The 19,345-nt window shown below is 39.7% G+C and overlaps 2 protein-coding genes across 2 annotated transcripts; one reads left to right on the top strand and one right to left on the bottom strand.

The window, feature by feature from the left end:
* The first annotated feature begins 998 nt into the window (after positions 1-998).
* On the top strand, positions 999-5,540 carry hpxb (hemopexin b). Its single transcript, XM_061032795.1, has 10 exons — positions 999-1,116; positions 1,772-1,797; positions 1,889-1,978; positions 2,146-2,303; positions 2,406-2,559; positions 3,115-3,327; positions 3,428-3,520; positions 4,509-4,639; positions 4,735-4,882; positions 5,046-5,540. Exons 1-10 carry the CDS (start codon positions 1,052-1,054, stop codon positions 5,270-5,272), a joined length of 1,305 nt encoding a protein of 434 aa, XP_060888778.1. The 5' UTR covers positions 999-1,051; the 3' UTR covers positions 5,273-5,540.
* Positions 5,541-11,381: 5,841 nt separating this feature from the next.
* LOC132959755 (gap junction alpha-3 protein-like) lies at positions 11,382-18,707 on the bottom strand. The gene is made up of 3 exons (XM_061032946.1): positions 18,625-18,707; positions 17,792-18,351; positions 11,382-14,374 (listed from the first exon to the last, which is right to left on the bottom strand). The coding sequence occupies exons 1-3, from the start codon at positions 18,691-18,693 to the stop codon at positions 13,513-13,515; spliced, it is 1,491 nt and encodes a 496-aa protein (XP_060888929.1). The 5' UTR covers positions 18,694-18,707; the 3' UTR covers positions 11,382-13,512.
* Positions 18,708-19,345: the final 638 nt, after the last annotated feature.

The raw sequence follows: 19,345 nt of genomic DNA, 5'->3' as shown, positions 1-19,345 counted from the left end.
TGAGTAGCCCAAGGGGTCTGGCACTTCTTCCCCATGGCCACATGGTCGTGTCAGACAGCATGAATCATTGCGTCAAGATCTACCGCTACAAGTGAACCATAGAGGCATGAAAACACATTTTCAAAGTTAATTTGAATTTTTATCAGACGTTGAGAAATCTTTAACAGCAGGCAATAAATATCTGTCTTTAACGAGTTAAAGAGAGTGCAGTATCTGTTTGTTTTTTTAAGATTCATTTTTTTGGCTTTATGTGCCTTTAATGTAGAGATAGGACAGTGGATAGAGTCATTAGGTAGAAAAGGACGGGAATGGAGCGACAGGTGGGATTTGAAAACCTGAGCTGCCTTCTTAGAGGACTACAGCCTCCATACATGGGGCGCGCGCACTAACCACTACACTACCTGTTAAATGAAGATAAAGATTATAATCTTATTTTGTTTGCTTTTTCAGTGTGATAATTAGTTGAGCCAAGGCAGATGTAGAAGATGAGTATTTTGTTTCCGAATCACATTTATTCTGTATATTAGGTATAAGTAGTGCATTCAAGATATCCTCCATGTATCCTTTAAAACATCCATGCTGTGTACCTGAATGATATCAATATCAATATCGATAATTTTAATTACTATAATTAAGAACAATGTATTGATCAATAATCTGTAGACTTTAGACTGGTTTGTATTTGTAATCATGTCCCTGATTCAGATGATTAAACCTTGATTTCAATCGGACCGTCCTTTCATGAGCATTGCCACACATCAACCCACAACGCCAAAGGATGTTCCCTACCTTGTGTATTTGATCTGATATACTGTTTCAACATGAGACATCACAGAGACATCACCCAATAAGTTTGTTGCACAGTGTTTTTTGTAAACGATCACGATTGAGCCCGTTTTGTAACAGCAAAAAGTCCAACATGTGGTCAGTCCAAACAAACACACACTGTGTTCTTATTTATCCACCCACACACACACACACACACATCAGTATAAAGAGCACAGGGTCAGCCCCTGCTAAGCTCCACTCTACAAGGACTTCTTCACACAGCATGGAGCTGCTCACCAGAACCCTGTTTCTGTGCTTTACATTCACCCTGACTTATGGAGCACCGAGGTGAGTATTAAGTCCCTTTTCTTTACTTGAATTTACACACAGAAGAGGTAAATGTGTGCTTCTCAATCCTCCATGTCTGTTGAATGTTGAGGTGTTGTGCTTGTTTTAAGATTTTGCAAGAACTTTTCAACTTAAAACAAACAAATATGTGGCCGGTTAAAGTTATGTGAAAGATATATGGATTAACTTCAGTCAAACTGTGGTTTTAAGTTTCCTTTGTTGGTCTTTGTTTTCAAATTTAGAAATGTATGAGCATGCATTCTTTTTTTTGTATAATTGATATTTTATTGACTTTTATAACAACATTATAATGGCAAACAATTATAAAAACAAAAAAAGACAAAAATATTTCACATGAAAAGGAGAGGTGGATTATTGTCTCCTAAACCTGTAACTATTCTCTGCAAATGTCTGCCACTCCGTTTCTGTCATTTTGAACAGTTCAACCAAGACATGTAAAAAAATGCACGTCACTGTGAGTTGGTTTCATAACTTTATTTGCTCACTCACAAAGTTCAGCAGTTGGATCAATTGGATAAATACAAGAGTGCAATCTGTCATGTAACGTCAGTGGTGTGTCACAGGTTGACCACTGAAATTAAGTGTCATACTTCATTGAAATGAAAAATAACAACCTTTTCTTTTTCACACGCAGCCCCCCACATGATGCAGCCACAGAAGGTGATTTTTGAATACTCTCTTCTGCACAATACTCGTCGTATGATGCACATCTACTTTACTTCATTCATGTGTTTCTATCTCTAAAACAAAGATGTTGATGCTGCTCTCCCTGATCGCTGTGGAGGTCTTGAGTTTGATGCCATCACTCCAGATGAGAATGGAATGACTTTCTTCTTCAAAGGTGTGGAAACTGTCTTTTTTTAATTTCATGACCTATCAGGGTTACTTACTTTCATTTTGAACGTCTAAGGATGATGGACTATATTTTCTCATTGGATAATTTATGTTCCATTATTAGATTTGTTTATAGATTAAGGCAGCGAGATCCTTGTGATCTTTGCCCTTCAGGTAGCCACTTGTGGAAAGGGTTCACCGGCCCAGCTCAGCTCTCCAACGAGTCCTTCAAGGAGCTCGATGACATCCATAACATTGGCCATGTTGATGCCGCCTTCCGTATGCACAACCCTGACAACACAGACGACCACGATCACATCTACTTCTTCCTGGTACGATCCACAAATTATTTTCATTTGTGATGCGATTCCTCCAAAAAATTCTGATCGCTACACAGTGCCAACCTTTTTCTTTGTTTCTGGTTCAATCTGCAGGATGATAAAGTGTTCAGCTATTATAACCACACTCTGGAAGAGGGGTATCCAAAAGAGATTCACCTGGACTTCCCAGGTATCCCCACTCACCTGGATGCTGCTGTGGAGTGTCCCAAAGCAGAGTGTGGGGCCGACTCAGTCCTGTTCTTCAAAGGTGTGTTGGCATTTAAATCAATCAATTTTTATTTGTATAGCGTCAACTCATACGGTTAGGGTTAGTTAAGTTTTATCTGGAGACACTTTACAAAAGAGCAGGTAAAAGACCTTACTTATTGTTATGTTACAAAAAGCAGGTAAAAGACTTTACTCATTGTTATGTTACTAAGTAATTTAAAGCAAACATGTTGTAAATGACCTCCAAGACAACAAAGTTTAAAAATCAAGTTTTAGATCATAAAAAGAAAATGAACTAAACTGGTTTTGAAGAAAGGTTTGTTGTCCTTTCAAAAATGACATCAACAACTCAGTGTGTCATTAAAACATTATGATGTAATACTGCCCCCTAGTGGAGGAATTTGTTGATATTTTAGGTGTGTTTCATAATATTTGCCAGATAATGATAATCATGTGTGTAACTCAGTAACACAAATCAATTGTACCAAATGTCCAAAAAATATCTACATTTTAGATCATTTTAATGTATCCTAAATCAAGAATAGGATGGCTAATAAATGAGGACTTTGTCAAATAAAATAATGTATCCCCTCAGGAAAAGATGTGCATGTTTATGACATCAGCACAAAGACGGTGAAAACAAAGGTGTGGCCTCACCTGCCCGTCTGTACCGCTGCTTTCCGCTGGCTGGAACACTACTACTGTTTCCATGGACACAACTTCACCAGGTTCCATCCGCTCACTGGAGAGGTGAGCGGCTCCTACCCTAAAGATGCCCGCAATTACTTCATGAGCTGCCTAAACTTTGGTGAGTTTTAATAGGAAAAAAAAGTGACCTATTAAAACTGTGTTATTATGTTCAGATAAAAAGAAATACTAAAGATGCATATTTCTATCTTTCTCTGCAGGTCATGGAAATGGTTCAAAAGTCCTTAAATGCAGTGACGTCAAACTAGATGCCATTACCTCTGATGATGAAGGCAAAACATATTTCTTTGCAGGTAAAGTCAAAAAATGCTCATGTAAAGGAAGAGGTCACATGACTAAGAAAGCGCTGATTATCATAGACTATGTATAAACATTGATGTAGTCTCAGTGTCGTCACCCATTGTTTTCTGAAGCAGCATTTTGAAGCCCATCAGTGGAGGACGCCATATTGGAAATTCCATCTCAGTTACAGAGGTGTAACTGAGTCTCTTCAGTCAGTCTGATCTGCCACACCCCTAATTATGAATAACTTTTATCCTCCATAGAATCAAAAAGGATAGTAATAGATTAATAGATAAATTCACCCCTCTTAAAATTTGTGACGATTTAGAAAATGGCTAGTCAGACCAATTTCCTTTTTATGAACCAGACTGTAAAGATGTTTATTTCTGTGGTAAAAAAAAAGAAAAGGCTTTTTTGATTGGGTGTGTATGTGACCTCCAGGCTTTTGCAGCTAGCCTCTAGTGGACACTTGAGGTAACTGCGTTTTTTTTTTTGCATTTCTTAATTTCCTTCATTTTCCAACACCAGAAGTTTCCCCTTGGTTTGCGTCTTTGTGTTTAGTGCTAATGAGCTAGCATGCTAATAAGCTGAACAAATATAGTCATATGTGTATCAACCTCACAAGCTAGTGTTTAACATTGGCAAATTAGCATTGTGTGAGTTAGCAATTCAGCATGCAGCCCTTAGGATTTAGTTTAACAGCCTTGTGACCGGGGTTACTTTTCAGTTTTTTTTTCAGATATTTAATGTTTTTTTTGTTTAATTTAAGAGGTACTCTTCTAAGTGTTTCTGAACTTTGATGAATCCAAGGCTTGCTGTGCTTTCAGACTTAATGATAGCCTAGCTAAAGCCTGCTTTTCCGGCCTCATTGATGAGAATTTTATTCTGAAGAAGCTCGTTTCCTAACGTGCCAAACTATACCTTTGGATTCTCTCTTTTAATGAGTTATCTTGCACCTGCCATAAAAATCTCACTAAATCCACATTTTTATTTGGTCAGGCCCCATCTTTATGCGTCTTGACTCCCGCCGCGATGGCCTCCACGCCTTCCCGATCACCAGAACATGGAGGGAAATGACCAGCGGGGTTGACGCTGTGTTTTCCTACACTGACAAAATGTACATGATTAAGGTAATCGTTAAAAAACAAATATCCTGCTTTTAACAGAAACCTTTCTGTGTGAAAGTTTGAATTAAAAAGCCCATGTGCTTTTGGACTGCCTCCAGGGTGATCAGGTTTACATCTTTAAAGGAGGAGCTCACTACACCCTGATCAGTGGTTACCCTAAAACTCTGAAGGAGGAGCTTGGCATTGAAGGGCCTGTGGATGCTGCTTTTGTCTGTCCTGATGAACACACAGCTCATATCATTCAAGGTCAGTTCATTCACTGCTTATGGTATATTTTTGTTGCATATTTTTGGTAAAAGTTATATCAACAGTAACACTCTGAGATTATGGGCGGGATAGGAAAAGTTGAATCAAAAGTTAAGGTGTTGTTGTCGGAGTTAAATCTTTACACACACACGTCTTCCAACAGGAGAATGGATCCTTTACGTCGACTTAACCGCCACGCCGAGGGCCGTGACCTTTAACCTGACCATGCCGGTGATCAACATCAACGCAGCTCATTGTGGTTCAGATGGAATTGAGTTGTTCACGGGCTCAAAGTTTTTAAAATATCTTGATGTCGCGACCCTGACTATGAGCAGAACCCGCACGATGCCTCTGAATATTACCTCTGAAATGATGGGATGTCAGGATTAGGGACCAATGATCCAGACTGTTTAAATACACCTAAACACTATGATGAATTAATGAATAAAAAGTGGAAAACTTAAGATCTTGAATGACATGTATTGTGTTCATTGAAATTGAAGATATTCCTATATTTGCATGTTTGCAGAGGTTTAAAAACACTATAAAGAACAAAATTCAGTAGAACATGTGTCATGTCAGAGGCTGGCCACCAGAGGTCCTACTGTACAAATTCATGTACAGTACTGTAATATGAGACATTAAAAGATGAAAAATGTTGGATGTGTTAACAACTTAATGTTTGCAGGGTCGTGGAACACATTCAAAGATGTTTCACAGTTTGGTGAAAATGCCTCTTTAGAAATATTAGCTTACTCCATTTGTGTAATTTTTGCAGCATTTCAGTCTTTTTGTGTTTCATTTGAACTCGTGAAGTATTTTCTTCTGTCTTTTGTCGACTAAGTGAATTTGTTTCATTAATTTCCTTATAACTAATTTTGGGAATGCAGAATATTAAAAACAGAGCAATATGAGCAGAAATAAATATTCTTTTAAAAAAATTATGATTGTTGGAGACAATTGTAGTGAACCACAAAGTCTGCCAGTTTAGAACAAAATGGAAAAAGCAGCTGCTTCATGATTTCTAGCGACGAGTTGCAGGTGTGGATGAGCTCATTAGAAGGTCTCCAGACAGGTGAGGAGATCTACATCGTTGGCTTCCGAAAATTGCAGTTGGCAAAAACATTTTGAGGCCAGATTCTAAGTGTGAAAATGTCATTTGACACAGACGATGTTCATTCAGACTTCATGGCCAGCTTTGTGAGCAGGACAGCCTTCGTATATGTAAAGCCACTCTTTTAAATATTTGTCCAGGTGCAATGCAACCCGACTCCAGGTAGATCTTGGTCTGGATGAAACAGAATATTTCTTGATGCACAGACAAACATTTGTATCCTACATGATGCATAGGTGTATTACTGTGACATTATTTCAGTTCCTTTAAGTTTATATATTTAGTTTATTTAGGCTATAACAATCTGTCTTTACAACATTACAGGCTCTTGAGGCTCTTTTTGTAAATATTTGTTTTGAATCAGCACTATCAATCTTCTTTTACTGTATTTGTATACAGTATAAAATACAGTAGTAATGCACATATTGGACCATACAGGCACGTACTCGGCAGCCTGCAAGAGTCCGGAGGTCGGGATGGCATTAGCAGCCATTCAAGGCCTTTTCACTCCCTGGAGAGGGTTTTTGTTCAGACACAATCCCCGGGACTTTCAGCAAGCATAAAGGAAGTGCTGGCCTCAGCGCGGCTTAATGGGCGAGGCCACATGGACATGGACATGCACACACACACACACGCACACATTGAAGCACTGGTTAATATGCACACAAATTGTTTTCATCACACACACATGCACACACACACTTACACACACATGATTAAATTAAATTAAATTAAAGCCACATGATATTGAAGTAATATTAATAAGTGGTGCTGCAATGACACTAAAATAAACAACATCTAATTTGAATGTTTTTCTGTTAAATAGTTACTCAGCAGCGTCTACAAGATATTTATTTTCAGTTGTTGTAACAGGGTGAGTCAGCTTAATCCAAGTTATCAGTTGAAAGTCATGGCATGATCCTTTGCATGCAGTACCAAAGTCAAATGATTTTGAGCCCAAATGGAGAAAAAAAAGGAGAAAAAAAAGAAAATCTTACCATGACATAATACAGGTATGGTACAAAAAGTTTATTCAGTTACAGTTCTGTTAACATTTGAGGTAAATGAACATTTACATCAACATGTTCTATCACAAAACATTCAGACGCAAGGCATTTCTCTTCAAAGACAGTCTTTTCACAACGGGACTGAAAGAAGGGGGGGAGTCTGTGTTCTTCCATTAAAAATCCTCTCGTACAAACATCTGTTTTCTATCCATTTTGTTTTAAGGCACGTCCGATTTGGAAAAGAAAAAAAAAAGCTGGAGTTGCCAAACGTCTCTTAACCCATAATCAGGACAAAAAGAACAATCACTTAAGATTAATTTCTTGTCCATTCCAAGTCTAATTTTCTAGTGTTATTTCCATAAATAAACAAAAATATGTTAATATTCCTTGTCCAAGGACACTCTTTTCTTCTATATATAATATCTAATATATCTTCATATCCTCATAACTGTGGTCTATAACTAACCAAATGTGCAAATCTTTATCTACATTTCAAATGTACTAAGAACCCTTTAGAACAATAAGGTTATAAGAAACAGTCACTTCTGAAACCTTGTTCCAACAATATCTAGTGACAAAGTCCACAAAAGTTTTTGGGTTTTTTTTTGGGGGGGGGGGGGGGGGGGGACTCGACTTCCCCTGATTCCTGAAAGGGTTGTGTAATCTCGGGGTTGGAATCATAGTTGTTATGGTTGGGGGTAAGGTTCCCAAACGAAACTTTAAAAATGATGCACCATGTGTTGTGACATCTTTAGCACAAATATATTTTGTATGATAAGTATCTTAAATAAAATGTCATTCATCACAGCTGTTCTTTCAAAGTAGATTAAGCGCTTCAGTTGCTAGATTGTGCTGACACGATGAGAGACTTGTAAACATTCAACTCTCTGAAACATCCTATCATGAGACTTACAAAACTAATGTGCTTCATAGAATTGCCAATTATTGCTTCTTATTTGTCCCCTTTATAAATTGGTTTGTAAACCTATGTATAAAGAATCATTTTAATCCATGATAAATTGGAAATCATAATTTTTTTCAAGTACCAAAAACGCACCCTGACATAGCATTGATAACCTCCTGCTAAGCTAAGTTCTCCAGTAAAGCTAAATCCATTTTTACTGTAGATAAACTTGAATCCCAAACCTTTTGATTCATACTTCATCACATCAGTTATATGGACTAGAATAAAGTGATCAACTATGCATTTTGTCCGAAAGCTCCAAAGAATGTGAATCAAACAATAAATACTGTGAAGACGATTAAAGAGTTGTTGTGTTGTGATTAAGCTAGCTGTCCATTACGATTAGCTGTCACAGTGTTGGAAATATTCATTAGCTAATGGTAAAATTAAGATTTGACATTGTTGGACGTTTTTATTGTGTTAAAACGCCTTTCATGGCTGTCGTTGAAAGACTAAGCTAAAGCTAGTTAGCCTAGCTAAGCATGAAGACAAGAAAACAGGGAGTCACAGTTGGCTTGTTCAAATGTTTAAGGCCTCTAGAAAATGGCTTGAAATAGTAAATCTCCTTTGTTTTTATCAAAGTTTAGCATCCCACAGGTAATTCACTGTGAAGTGCAGCTCAAGAAAAATATGTTTGAGTTCTCACAATCAGAAGAGGAAACAGAATTTTACTTTTTATTCCTTTTTATCATTTCATGGTGAGTTACAAAATACCCTGCTGTCATAGTTAGCAGTTAGCATACGCACGCACTTTGTGCCAAAATGCCCCAGTTTATTCCAGAAGGTATGAATTCATTACTTTTTTTTAACGTTGGCTAATAATAGGGCTATTTGTTAGCTAAACTTTACCTGCTAATCCCTGAGAACACTTACCCTACAGCCATTAGTTGTAGCCGCAGTCGCTACTAAACACTAGCAGACTATGCTAATATTAGCGCTAATATTGTGCTAATTGTGACGTATTGTAAAGCATCTAGAGCAGGCATGGGCAAACTACGGCCCGCGGGCCATATAATATACCGTTGGGCTTTTTAATCCGGCCCGCTGAACTTGTCCAAATTATATTATTATTAAATTAAATTTTATTATAATTAAACCTTGTTCGTTTTCCCCTGTAGTGCCCGCGTTTCCCCAATAGATGGCACACTTCAGGCTGTATGCCTGATATGCCAAGAAACTGTCGCAGTTTTCAAAGAGTACAATATCAGCCGTCACTTTGCTACGAAGCATGCTAACTACGCTAGCAAGCAGTCCACGCAAGAACGGGCGGCTGCAGCTCAGAGGTTGAAGGCTAATTTACAGACTCAGCAACATTTTTTTCACCAACAAACTGCGATTCAAGAGTCAACTACCAAGGCAAGTTTTTTGCTGGCATTCAAATTAGCAAAGGCTAGCAAGCCTTTCTCCGAAGGCGAGTTTTTAAAAGAATGCGTGGTAAAGACAGCAGGTCTCTTGTGTCCGGAGAGCCAAGGCCAGTTTGAAAAAATCAGTTTATCACGCAGGACTGTGACTCGCCGTGTGGAACTGATTGACGAAGATATAGCCAGCGAATTAAACAAGTAACAAGTTATATTCACTAGCGCTGGATGAAAGTAATGACGTAAAAGACACTGCTCAGCTCCTCATTTTTATCCGAGAGATTAATGACAGTTTTGAGATAACGGAGGAGTTTTTGACCATGGAGTCCCTGAAAGGAAAAACGTGAGGAGAGGACTTGTATAACCAGGTGTCTGCTGTCATCGAGAGAATGAAGCTACCTTGGAGTAAACTTGCCAATGTCACAACGGATGGATCGCCAAATTTAACTGGAAAACATGTTGGGCTGCTGAAACAATCCAGGATAAAGTGAAAGAGGAAAACCCTGACCAGGATGTTATTTTCCTTCACTGCATCATCCATCAGGAATCTCTGTGTAAGTCTGTATTGCAGCTTAATCATGTCGTGAATCCAGTTGTAAAACTTGTTAACTTGATACGAGCAAGGGGACTTCAGCATCATCAGTTTATTACGTTCTTGGAGGAAACTGATGCGGATCATCAGGACTTCTGGTTTCTGTCCGCTGGTTAAGTTTGGGCAAAGTGTTTCAACGAGTGTGGGAGCTGAAAGAGGAGATCAGCGCATTTTTGGAGTTAATGGGGAAATCCGAACTGGCTTTGTGACTTTGCATTTGCTGTGGACATATTTTCACACATGAGCTGAATGTGAAACTACAGGGGAAAGATCAGTTTGTGCACGACATGTACAAAAATGTTAGAGCCTTCAAATCCAAGCTAACTTTATTCTCCAGACAATTGCAAACAAATCTTTTGCTCATTTCCCCACACTTGCCATGCAGAAAGAGGCGACGTGAAACGCAAAGAAATACAGCAAATCCCTTGACGACCTGCACGGAGAATTCTGCCGTCGGTTTTCTGATTTTGAAAACATTGAAAAGTCACTTCAGCTGGTGTCATGTCCCTTGTCAGAAGACCCTGAAACAGCACCACAGGAGCTGCAATTGGAACTGATCGATCTTCAGTCTGACTCCGTCTTAAAGGAGAAGTTCAACTCTCTTAAACTGAATGACTTTTATGCTTCACTTAACGAAGCCACGTTTCCAAACCTCCGGAGGACGGCACAGAAGATGCTGACTTTGTTTGGCTCGACCTACGTATGTGAGCAGACATTCAGCGTCATGAACATCAACAAAGCCCCTCACAGAACCAAGTTAACTGACCAACACCTCGGATCTATCCTGAGAATTGCCACTACAAAACTAACTCCAGACTTTAATGCACTGGCACAAAAGGGAGATCAACAACACTGTTCCCACTGAAACTGAACGTGAGTTTCTCTACTGTGTTTATTAAAATTTAATTTAATTAAATGAATGCATTTGGAAATCAACTTGTACAATGAGCCTTGCATATTCATGCTTTGCTAGCTGTTAAAGGTCAAATCCTTTCATGTAATGGCTTTTACATGTCAGTTATATTAGTTCACACAAACACTTCATCCATCTGTTCCTGGCCCGGCCCATCTGTCAAATTTTAGAACCCATTGTGGCCCGCGAGTCAAAAAGTTTGCCCACCCCTGATCTAGAGTTTCGAGTGGAAAATCTTTGAGGATAATATGTGATTAATACTGTAATGTAATGTCCCAAAAAAATATTTATTATTTGGCCCATTAAAAAGTTCCCAGTTGCCATTAATGTAACTTAGCAGCATCTCCCATATTGATTGATTCAAGCAGCAAATCATAATTTCAAGCATTGATTGACTGTTAAGAGAATGACCTCTCAACATTACCCGATGAGAAAACATTTAATCAGACTTAAACAAAACAAACAAAGGAATTCTGTGAGATGGTTTCGGAAAAGGTTCATGTATGTGAACAGACCTTGCATATATTGATTATTCTATCAAACTCAATTGCTATTTCAGGCACATATGGTAAACACTGGTACATGTATTTTATCTTTAGAAGAGTCATCCACTATTCTGCTAACTGCTCCTACTCCTTTTCTGACATGCTATTCTGGAACTTTTTTCCTGATTGATAAATAACACATGTATCATTTGATTTGATTATTGTTGGGAAGTTGCTTTACAGCAATGGATCTTATTTTTAAACTTGTTTTTTCTGTCTCTGTTTTTGGCAGGAGTTAAAGACAGGAAAACACATTCTATGTAGGATTTCAGTTAGGACTTGACAGAAATATAAATTTCAACACTTTTTTTAAGCTCATAAAGTCTCTCCTTTTCGCTAAAAAAAAATCTAAAAGCTACAGTATCATCTACAGCTAGTCTAAAAAATAACTCTGAGTCCTCCTATACATATCAGCTATAGGAGGAACTCAACAGTTCTGTAACACACTGCAAACACAAGCATCAGAAAAGAGATGTACTGATTTGTAAGATCAGTAAGAGTAAGAGTATTAAATCAAGAACTTGTTAAAGTGTTTTTTTAAGTTGTCCCAACGCCTCTGACATTGGACGTTTGCATAGTTATCTTTGGCCAAATATCAGTGATAATGTTTTGTGTCACTTTTTGTTTTTGCAAATTGCAGCTTGAACATAAACCCGCTTTTTAAATGTATGTAGTTCTATATAACATCCTGTTCTTGTATATGTACATATTTATATACTTTTTATAGTTAACCCTGATGTAACTGCAAAAATGTAATTTTGTAAACAATGATACAAGATTAAGGTATTTAAACACACACACACACACACACAGACAGCCTGGGAAGCCTTAGGACTATGTCTCAGGTTGGGACTGCTTCATCTGCTCCGTCCTAACGTCCCTCTCTTCATTGAAACTACCGGCTGGATGAGATCAGCACACACAGACACAAACAGGTTCAACAAAACGAACCTTAAAGCTCGATTATCATGTCACAAGAAAAAAATAAAAATAAAAAAACAAAAAGTGCAAACCTTTCCTTTGATGTCTCCCAGCAAAGAATTAAATGAGAAATAAAAAAAGAATATAGTATTGCTGCTACGCTTCAAAACCTAAAAGTTAGTCCAATCATCATCATCATCATCATCATCGTCATCACTCTCATCTTTCTGTGTGTATCTATGCTGGCTATATGTGTGTATGTGTGTGATCTAAATTAATAGGATAGTGTATCATTCCTGTTCAACTTTTCAAAAGAGAAGAAAGAGTAATGCCAGAGCAGTATTTGGCACCCATGCTGTAACTCACTCTCTGGCAGCCATCTTGGAAATATTGGCTCAGAAAAATGTAGCAATGTGACAAAAAAGATTGTTATTCACATTTTCTTCCAGGAGTAAGAGACCACTCTAATGTCTATAAAAAATAGCTGTCTGCTATCTTTGCAGCATTATTCGAGATTGCCACTTACGCTTATGCATGGAGTTAAAATGATTTCAGCCTGACCTTCATGACTTCTGACATTTCCAACTTGCAACCCATAAGATACCAGCTGAACCTGTCGTGGCAAGAAGTGACTCATACAAGCCAGGGAAGTGTTTCAGAATTCCCATCTGTTCCACAGTGAGAAAGATGCCAATTTCATTTCATGTTAAGACATCTTGACATATGGAGCTAGAGCCTATATCAGTTAGCTTAGCTTAGCTTAGCACAATGACAAGACAGCAGGAAAAACAAGGCTTCCTTCTTAGCCCAATCATTTACGTTGGACCTAATAATTTTTTGGATCAGAGTTGCATCAACTGTCTGTTATCCATAGCATTTTACTGCAAAACTTAAACTATAGATCCCATGATGCGGTAATTGACCAATCAGAATAAAGCTCAACATCCACTGTCCTGTGTTGCAATGGTTTCTGAAATGTTAATTTAAGGATGGTGCCATCACTATAATCTGGCCAAACTCTTACTAACCCTACCTCTGTTATTTTTAAAAATTCTGATATAAGCTGCAACCTCAAGCTGAATGTACGTGCGAGCATGTTTTGGACCTCCTGGCTCTTGCTGTGGGACATGCTTTGTGTTTGGTTTTTTACTTTTGTGTATATTTGAAAAAAGTGTATCAATGCATGTTTGTGTAAATGTGTGAGTGTGTGTTTTAGCTACACTGCCAGGTCGTCATGGCGAGCTCTGACACAGCCACTCTTGTTGGCCCGACTTGGCTTCCGGATGTCCATCAATGGAACAGCAGGAGGCTGATGCATCTCCGCCCTGGTGACCACGAGGAATTCATCATGTGGGACCATACAAGGTGCGGTCGCGACAATATTTTCCTGATCCCCCCCCGGAGCCTCCTCCGGTGAGAGGGACGACAGAGGGGTACGAAGAGGAAGTGTGGGAAACATGGAGTGTTGTTCCCCAGGTGGAAGTGATGGGAATGTGTCCTCCTGAGGAGAGGAGGAGGCAGAGGTGGGAGGGGAGGGAAGAGGGGGTGGGAAGGATGAAGGGGAGTATTTTCCATCCAGACTCTGGAGCTCCCGTTCCATGTTGCTCCAATTCTGATCGATCTCCTGCTCATGACTCCCGACACTCACTTTGTCTCCATTGTGATAAAAAGAAGTGGGCGTGGCCTCCAACAGGTACTCATCAGGGTAGGACCCTGAGCCCGCCATCTTGAGTCTGGCAGGTAAGGAGTTGGTGTTAGGGTCTGAGGAGATCACTGCATTGGAGCCATCTGTTGGACCATAGGCTCCTTCCTCAGCATCTCCAACCCTTACAACGTTCACACTGGCATACACTGGCAAACACTCGAGCACTGAAGCAGAGGTCTGCTCAGGAATCGTGTCAGCATCTCCAGGCTTGTTTGCACCCAGCAGCAGTGACTCGCGGTCAGGTACAAACTCGTTGGTGACCCCTTGCTTGACTTTCTTCCAGCCCAGGTGGTAGATCTCCAGGAGGTTCAAGACCAGAGAGACACAGGCAACGACCAGCATGAAGATGATGAAGATTGTCTTTTCAGTGGGCCTGTGACAAAAGACAGGTTTTATTCACCAATGACTACCAATAAATCCATATGTATAAATTGTATGTACAAGAAAAAGTATAATAAAGGAAAATAAAGCATACTTTTATAAACAATTTTTGACAATGTCTAGGTTTTATTCCTGGTTACAGAGTATGAATTGACCATTCCCCAAACCTTTCCCCCTATCTGCAATAATAGCTTAGCACAATTGCAATAAAGAGAAGGTGGCCTGTCACATTTTTTATTTCCCTAAAAGTCAGACCAGGCTGTAGGAAGTCAGTATTCCTATGCATTCAATCTCCTTAAGATGAATTACATACTTTCTTGGGAGCATTAATTCTCACAAGGTAGTGTTTGTTGCATGGTTAACTTTAGGGAAACCAACCAATCACCCCTGACTTCAAACCTTAGCAGAGTTTCTTTGTCTGAATTACAATAAAGAGAATATTGAATCTTGAGATAAAGTTTCAGGAGAATGGGAGCGCCTCAACCATGCCTTTTCGAGTATTCCTATTTATACAAACCTAACCATCATCTTCAGACGTTCTTGGGTTCTTCACAGAACCAGAGAGCAAGCAAGTTGAATGAGCAAGTCTAGCTAACATAATACAACTTTGTTCTGTAAAATTATCCATACATTGACGTTTTCTCTAGCATTGACCGTTTCATTTTCCAGATCCAATGATGACTCCAAAGCCATTAAAACCGTTTTGTCCAGGTTTTTAGTACCCCACACCAATTTAGCAGAAATTTCCCTTTGCCACCTTGGCCAGAGACTTCCTTGTCAAACATGACAAAACTATCCAGGAAGTAAACAAGTCCATCTCTTTCCAACATTAACAAATGCTACTACCATATCCCACCAATATAAAGCACAGTTACTTACTTTACAGAATATACAAACAGGAATTCCATAGCCCTTGATGGATCCTGCTGCCTACCCCAACAGATGCCAACTCTAGGAGAGGTATTTGGCATCAGGATGTCAGGGCCTTCCTCCTCTTACCCACAGTGATCACTGCAGCCTGCTTCAATGCTCTTTCTTACTAAATCACATAGAAATCCATTTCAATCTCAAAGTTTCTCCTATTCATAACCCTACTGTAATCAAACAATACAGATATAAAATGCAGGAATACCATAAATTAAATATCTTTGTGTAAAAACAAAACCACGCTGAGGCTGCACTGTCCATGTCTGCTATTTCTGCAGACAAGGCATTGCCCACCCTGCATTCCACTTTACAAATACCAAGATAGTATCTATCCATGCCCATTGACTTCCAGCCTAAGCAGCACTACTGTAACCACCCAATGGTAGGCCCATTAAATTCAGAGTACAGACTCTTCAAACTCACTGGTAAAGGGTTGCGCCCCTCAAAAAAACGATATTACCAGTGTTGCAAAAGGTAGCAATTCTGTTCCTCTTCCATATTCCTTATCTTTCTCCTTCATACATTTTCACTTCACAACTGACTGTTTTCTCCTCCTTCAGGGTTCCACTGTCCATGGAGAACACAGAGAGCATCATTCCCCAAGGGTTCCTATCTCACTACCAATTATTTCCATCATCTCATCACTCTTGGGGATCACAGTCTTTAATGACAGACAACTGAGCATCATGTCCTAAGGGTTAGACTTCAGAAGTCATCATGTCCTAAGGGTTAGCCTTCAGAAGTCCTCGTTTCTTAAGGGTTAGCCTTCAGAAGGCATTGTTTTCTAAGGGTTAGCCTTCAGAAGTCATCGTTTCTTAAGGGTTAGCCTATAGAAGGCATCGTTTCCTAAGGGTTAGCCTTCAGAAGGCATCGTTTCCTATGGGTTAGCCTTCAGAAGTCATCGTTTCCTAAGGGTTAGCCTTCAGACGTCATCATTTCCTAAGGGTTAGCCTTCAGACGTCATCGTTTCCTAAGGGTTAGCCTTCAGAAGTCATTGTTTCCTAAGGGTTATCCTATAGAAGGCATCGTTTCCTAAGGGTTAGCCCTCAGAAGGCATCGTTTCCTAAGGGTTAGCCTATAGAAGGCATCGTTTCCTAAGGGTTAGCCTTCAGAAGTCATCGTTTCCTAAGGGTTATCCTATAGAAGGCATCGTTTCCTAAGGGTTAGCCCTCAGAAGTCATCGTTTCCTAAGGGTTAGCCCTCAGAAGGCATCGTTTCCTAAGGGTTAGCCGTCAGAAGTCATCGTTTCCTAAGGGTTAGCCCTCAGAAGTCATCATTTCCTAAGGGTTAGCCGTCAGAAGTCATCGTTTCCTAAGGGTTAACCTTCAGAAGTCATCGTTTTCCAAGGGCTAGCCTTTATCACTACATTTACAGTATATCAATTGCTTTGTTCATCTTACCAGTCTTTCCTTTTTATGGAAATGCAAGCCATGCCAAACTTTGTCTTTGGCTGCAACGTTTGCCAATTGGCATAGGATCACCATCTTTTATAACGAACAACTGACTCATCCACTCAACAACCTGTGAATACTTTTACCCCTGATTGCCAAATGGTCTAACACAATACAACAATACCATTTCGCCATTAGATATTTTTTTCCTTAACATGCTTCACTACTTTTCCCATTACGTTATGGCCATCAAAAACAGACCATCAAAGTTTACCTTAGTGACATCATCTTTTTGTCATTTCTCCAGAGTGACAGCCCAGGCAAAGCACAACACTACTATGGCCTCCAAAAACACTTAATACCAATCATGGGGCACTAGTCCTCCCAATTTCATCTCAACAAGCCAAGCACAACACTCATTCAGAATTGGAGCTTCTTTCTTAGCTTACTGTTATGTACTCCAAGTACACTAAATACAAACCATGGGCCTCTGGTCCTCCAAAAGCAGTGACCAAGCGTAGCAGAGTTAAATCCTCTCCTATTTCAAAGTCTCTTGTTGTTAAATAGTTAAAATGAATAACGTTGGGGCATTGATAACTTAGTGGTTAGGTCGCACCACATGTAGGGTGGCTATAGTCCTCCAAGAAGCAGAAAGGGTTTATGTCCGGCCGGCAGCTCCTTTCCATCATGATATTCCCCACTCTCTTTCCCGGATTCCTCACTCAATCCACTGTCCTATCCAAAAGGCGTTAAAGCCCCAAAAACTGAATTCTGCGGACTGCTTCTTTTCTAGCTAATTGAAGTTGTAAGTTTTCCTTAACCTAACTGTTCTGTACTGTATTACAGGGCAAAAACAGATGTTACCTCGTGGGACAAAGAGTCTTGCAGAAATACAAACACATTATAGACCCAACAAAAGTAAGTAGGGGGGGATTGGGCTTGGCAAATGGTCAACTCAAGCAATTATTTAAAGTAATATAAACATGTAATATTGTATTGGATCATCTGTTTTGCATTGCAAATTTTAAAAGCATAGAAAGTCAGAAGTCAGAAGAGAAGAACAAAATCAGACTAAAGTCCTACTTTCTAACCTGGAGATGAAGCAGTCCACAGTATTGGGGCAGGGCCAACGACCACATTTATAGAGTGGCCTCAGATGGAAACCATAGAGGAAGTACTGTCCCAGGATAAAGCCCACCTCAAACAGAGTCTTGAAGATAATGTTGAAGATGTAGGTCCTCAGTAATGCCCCTCGGATCCTGATCTTCCCATGCTCATCGCGTATTGGGGGCTTTTCCTTCTTCCCCCCGCCCCCTCCCACATCACCAACTCCATTGTGATAGAGAGGGTCGTGGTCCTCCTGGTGTCGCCCGGCCTTCCTGAGCTCATCCTCTCTCTCCCTCCTCTTCTCCTCCATGCGAACAATGTGCAGCACATGGCCCAGGTAGATGAGGGTGGGCGTGGAGACGAAGATGATTTGCAGCACCCAGAAGCGGATGTGAGATATCGGGAAAGCCTCGTCGTAGCAGACGTTCTCGCAACCGGGCTGCTGCGTGTTACAAGTGAAGTCGGACTGTTCGTCGCCCCAAACCTCCTCGGCTGCTGCACCCAGCACCAAGATGCGGAAGATGAAGAGGACAGTAAGCCAAACCTGATTGAAGAAGGAAGGATACAAGAACTAACAATCAGAGCACAAATCTCAGCTCACTTAATAATGTTGTAACATTAGATTCTGCACAGTGGATCAACGCAGCTCAAATGGATTTGTTGAATTGTTTCTATAATTGAAGAGCTCATAATGTGAAAGGGACCAAGCAATTGGTAAAGAATTGAATGGCCACCATTTAGGGATTTAAGGATTTGTCGAGAAGGAGGTAAACTTAATATAGTCTAATTTTACATGAATCAATTGTCAATGAATCACCTTTCCAATCACAGTGGAGTGTTCTTGAGCATTCTCCAGCAGCCGCCCCAGAAAGCTCCAGTCACCCATGCTTCACTTGATATTCTAGCCTGCAGAGAGAAAGGAGAGTCTGGGTGAAAACACAGGAAGGAGCAGGAGATAGAGACCAGAGCAGATGTTCTTACGTTTGAGATAAACAGAGAGCATATATGAACAGATTTTGGAAGTATGGAGAATTTAGATATAGAGGTTAACTGATATTTGTTTAAAAGGACAAGGCAGATGTTTGGACTTGGTTAAAAGTCTTGAACATGTTTTCACCTCCCCTTTAAAAGGCTTCTTCAGTTCTAAAATAATTGGGTGGAAGGAGGAATATAAGCCTTCGTCCAAGGAGGTTCATATTTCTTGTTCTTTTCAATCAAGCTTTGTTTGATGTTTACCTCTTGTGAAATGCATATTTTGGCATCCAAGAGGAAACAACAAGATTGAAATATTCAGGAAAGGGAAAACAGACTTACTAAAATATTGTTGTATTGTCAGTGATAAATCCATCGACCAGAGATCAGAAGAAAAACAATATCTGTTGAGGAGAGATAAAATGTTCTTGTCAGCTTTTTTTAAATATTTAGACAGAAATCACAAAACTTTCTCATTTAGAGCCCCTTCAAGTCCTTGCACTTCTTATGATTCTGTTTGGTAGATTTCAGTGTGTACAATCTGGAAATATCCACCAGAGATTTTA

The sequence above is a fragment of the Labrus mixtus genome, chromosome 24, assembly GCF_963584025.1.
Source record: "Labrus mixtus chromosome 24, fLabMix1.1, whole genome shotgun sequence".
Taxonomy (NCBI): domain Eukaryota; kingdom Metazoa; phylum Chordata; class Actinopteri; order Labriformes; family Labridae; genus Labrus; species Labrus mixtus.
This window is presented reverse-complemented; position numbering and strand designations above follow the sequence as displayed.